The sequence below is a fragment of the Propithecus coquereli genome, unplaced genomic scaffold, assembly GCF_000956105.1.
Source record: "Propithecus coquereli isolate 6110/MARCELLA unplaced genomic scaffold, Pcoq_1.0 Scaffold689, whole genome shotgun sequence".
In the NCBI taxonomy this organism is placed as follows: Eukaryota; Metazoa; Chordata; class Mammalia; order Primates; family Indriidae; genus Propithecus; species Propithecus coquereli.
The window spans coordinates 220,323-222,102 of NW_012152940.1; the positions used below are offsets into that span (position 1 = coordinate 220,323).

A 1,780-nucleotide genomic window follows, 5' to 3' on the forward strand; every position below is an offset into this window, starting at 1 on the left:
ATGAATAAGTTGCCTCTGGTCCAAGAAAATGTTCTAAAGTTTAAGCAGATTTAGATTTAAAGAACAATGTTCTCAATTTAAAAATAAAGTAGTACAAAAGGGCTAACAAAACCCTAACAGTGCAAATCATGAGCAGAGAAAGTCTGTTGCAGCTTCTTTTACAAGCTGGCCTTTATAACACATGGAACAGGTAAAAAAAATTTAGCCTTAGTTTACAATACAATCATTTCCAAATCTGATTTTTTTATTACAAAATTTCATAAATCAGGTCTTCTGTGGATCATATACAATCATAAAGGCTAAATTCAAATTCTATATTTTACAAACAAGTCTGAAAAAGGAGAGAGTAAAGCATGGAAGAATGGTCTCTGGATGTTGCTACTGGCCTCAAAAAAGTAGTGCTACAGATCTCTGTGCAAAGAGAATATGCTGTTCAAACATTTTCCTATTTCAAGGCATGAAAATATTATATTGAAGAAACAGGAAAATTTCTTGTAACAAATTAAAGATAGGTGCAAACACACCAATCCCTGTCTAACAGTATATAAAGCATATTGGGCTCAGAATTTGTCTGTTGCTAGCACCTGGCTTTCATACTGTATCCTTATCGAATAATCAGATTGAAAATTCAAATCATCATTAGGAAAAAAAAATCCCTAGTGGCCATACCTCACTCCCCTATATTCAGATTTTCACGAGTTTACAAGTAAATCAAGGTTGTCCTCTGAAGGTACTTAACTACCTCCTACCAGGAAGGTGAATGCCATTAACTTGGGGCAGGAAAGGCAGTAAGAGCTCCAGTTGTGCAAAAAGTGAGAAGTGGTCAGAGGGGATGAGTGGATGTGGGCAGCCGCTGATGTTATTCTCAATCAGCCAGTGGTGGTCCAGAGGTCCCAGGATGCCTAACGTGTTCAGCTGAGGTTTGGAATAGAAGATGTAGTCAATTATACCCTGAAAAACAAGGGGAAAAAAAGACAAGGCCCCACGTAAGATAATACTAAAATACTGAGTGCTTTCAAGACATGTACCCTTACAGTAATGTAAGGGTAAACAAACAAATGAAATTTCCTAGCTTATAGGAAGAGGTCTGTACTACATAAACCAAATGGTTCCCCAAGTGTCAAATCTAGCAGAATAAAGCATTCTTCCTCCTATCTTTACCAAATCTTTAATGAGACCTAAAAGACCCTTTAGGACTTGGGTCCCCAACCCTTGGGCCAATGCACGGTACTGGTCAGTGGCCTATTAGGAAAACAGGGCCACGCACCACCGTCTGAGCTCTGCCTCTCCACCTCCCCCCAACTCCTGCCCCGTCAGTGGAAAAGTTGTCTTCCAAGAAATTTGTCCCTGGTGCCGAAAAAATTGGGGACCGCTGCTTTAGGACACAGCCTTTGTTTCTTTCCTAACCTAATCTGTGCCATTTTCCCCTGCTCTCTACCCTGCTGCCATCACTAGCCTTTGGGGGCTGGAGGAGTTTGTAGTACCAAACTCTTCCCTATGTTGTCCCTTCTGCCTGGAACATTCTCTTCTACTTGTCATCTGGTGAATTCCTTCCCAACCTTTAAATGTCAGGTCCAATCACTTTCTGAAGACCTTCCTGAATCCTGCTGCCACACACTTAATACTGCTTACCACCAATTCTCTTCTCTTGCTAATGCTCATCCCAATTACATACTCATTTGTGTGGCCAAGACCTGTCTCTCCCACCAGACCACAGCTGCATGAGGGAAGGCTGTCTCCACCTGCCCTGCATCTCCTCAGCAGCACCCAGCTGTGGGAT

The 1,780-nt window shown here is 41.6% G+C and overlaps 1 protein-coding gene across 1 annotated transcript in view; it reads right to left on the minus strand.

Moving 5' to 3' along the window:
- Window positions 1-338: 338 nt before the first annotated feature.
- CNOT6 (CCR4-NOT transcription complex, subunit 6) overlaps window positions 339-1,780 on the minus strand; it is an 88,088-nt gene continuing 86,646 nt past the window's right edge. The window contains exon 14 of the mRNA XM_012660888.1: window positions 339-951. Coding sequence (XP_012516342.1) covers window positions 739-951 — 213 coding nt within the window. The 3' untranslated portion in view covers window positions 339-738. The remainder of the gene's footprint in view (window positions 952-1,780) is intronic.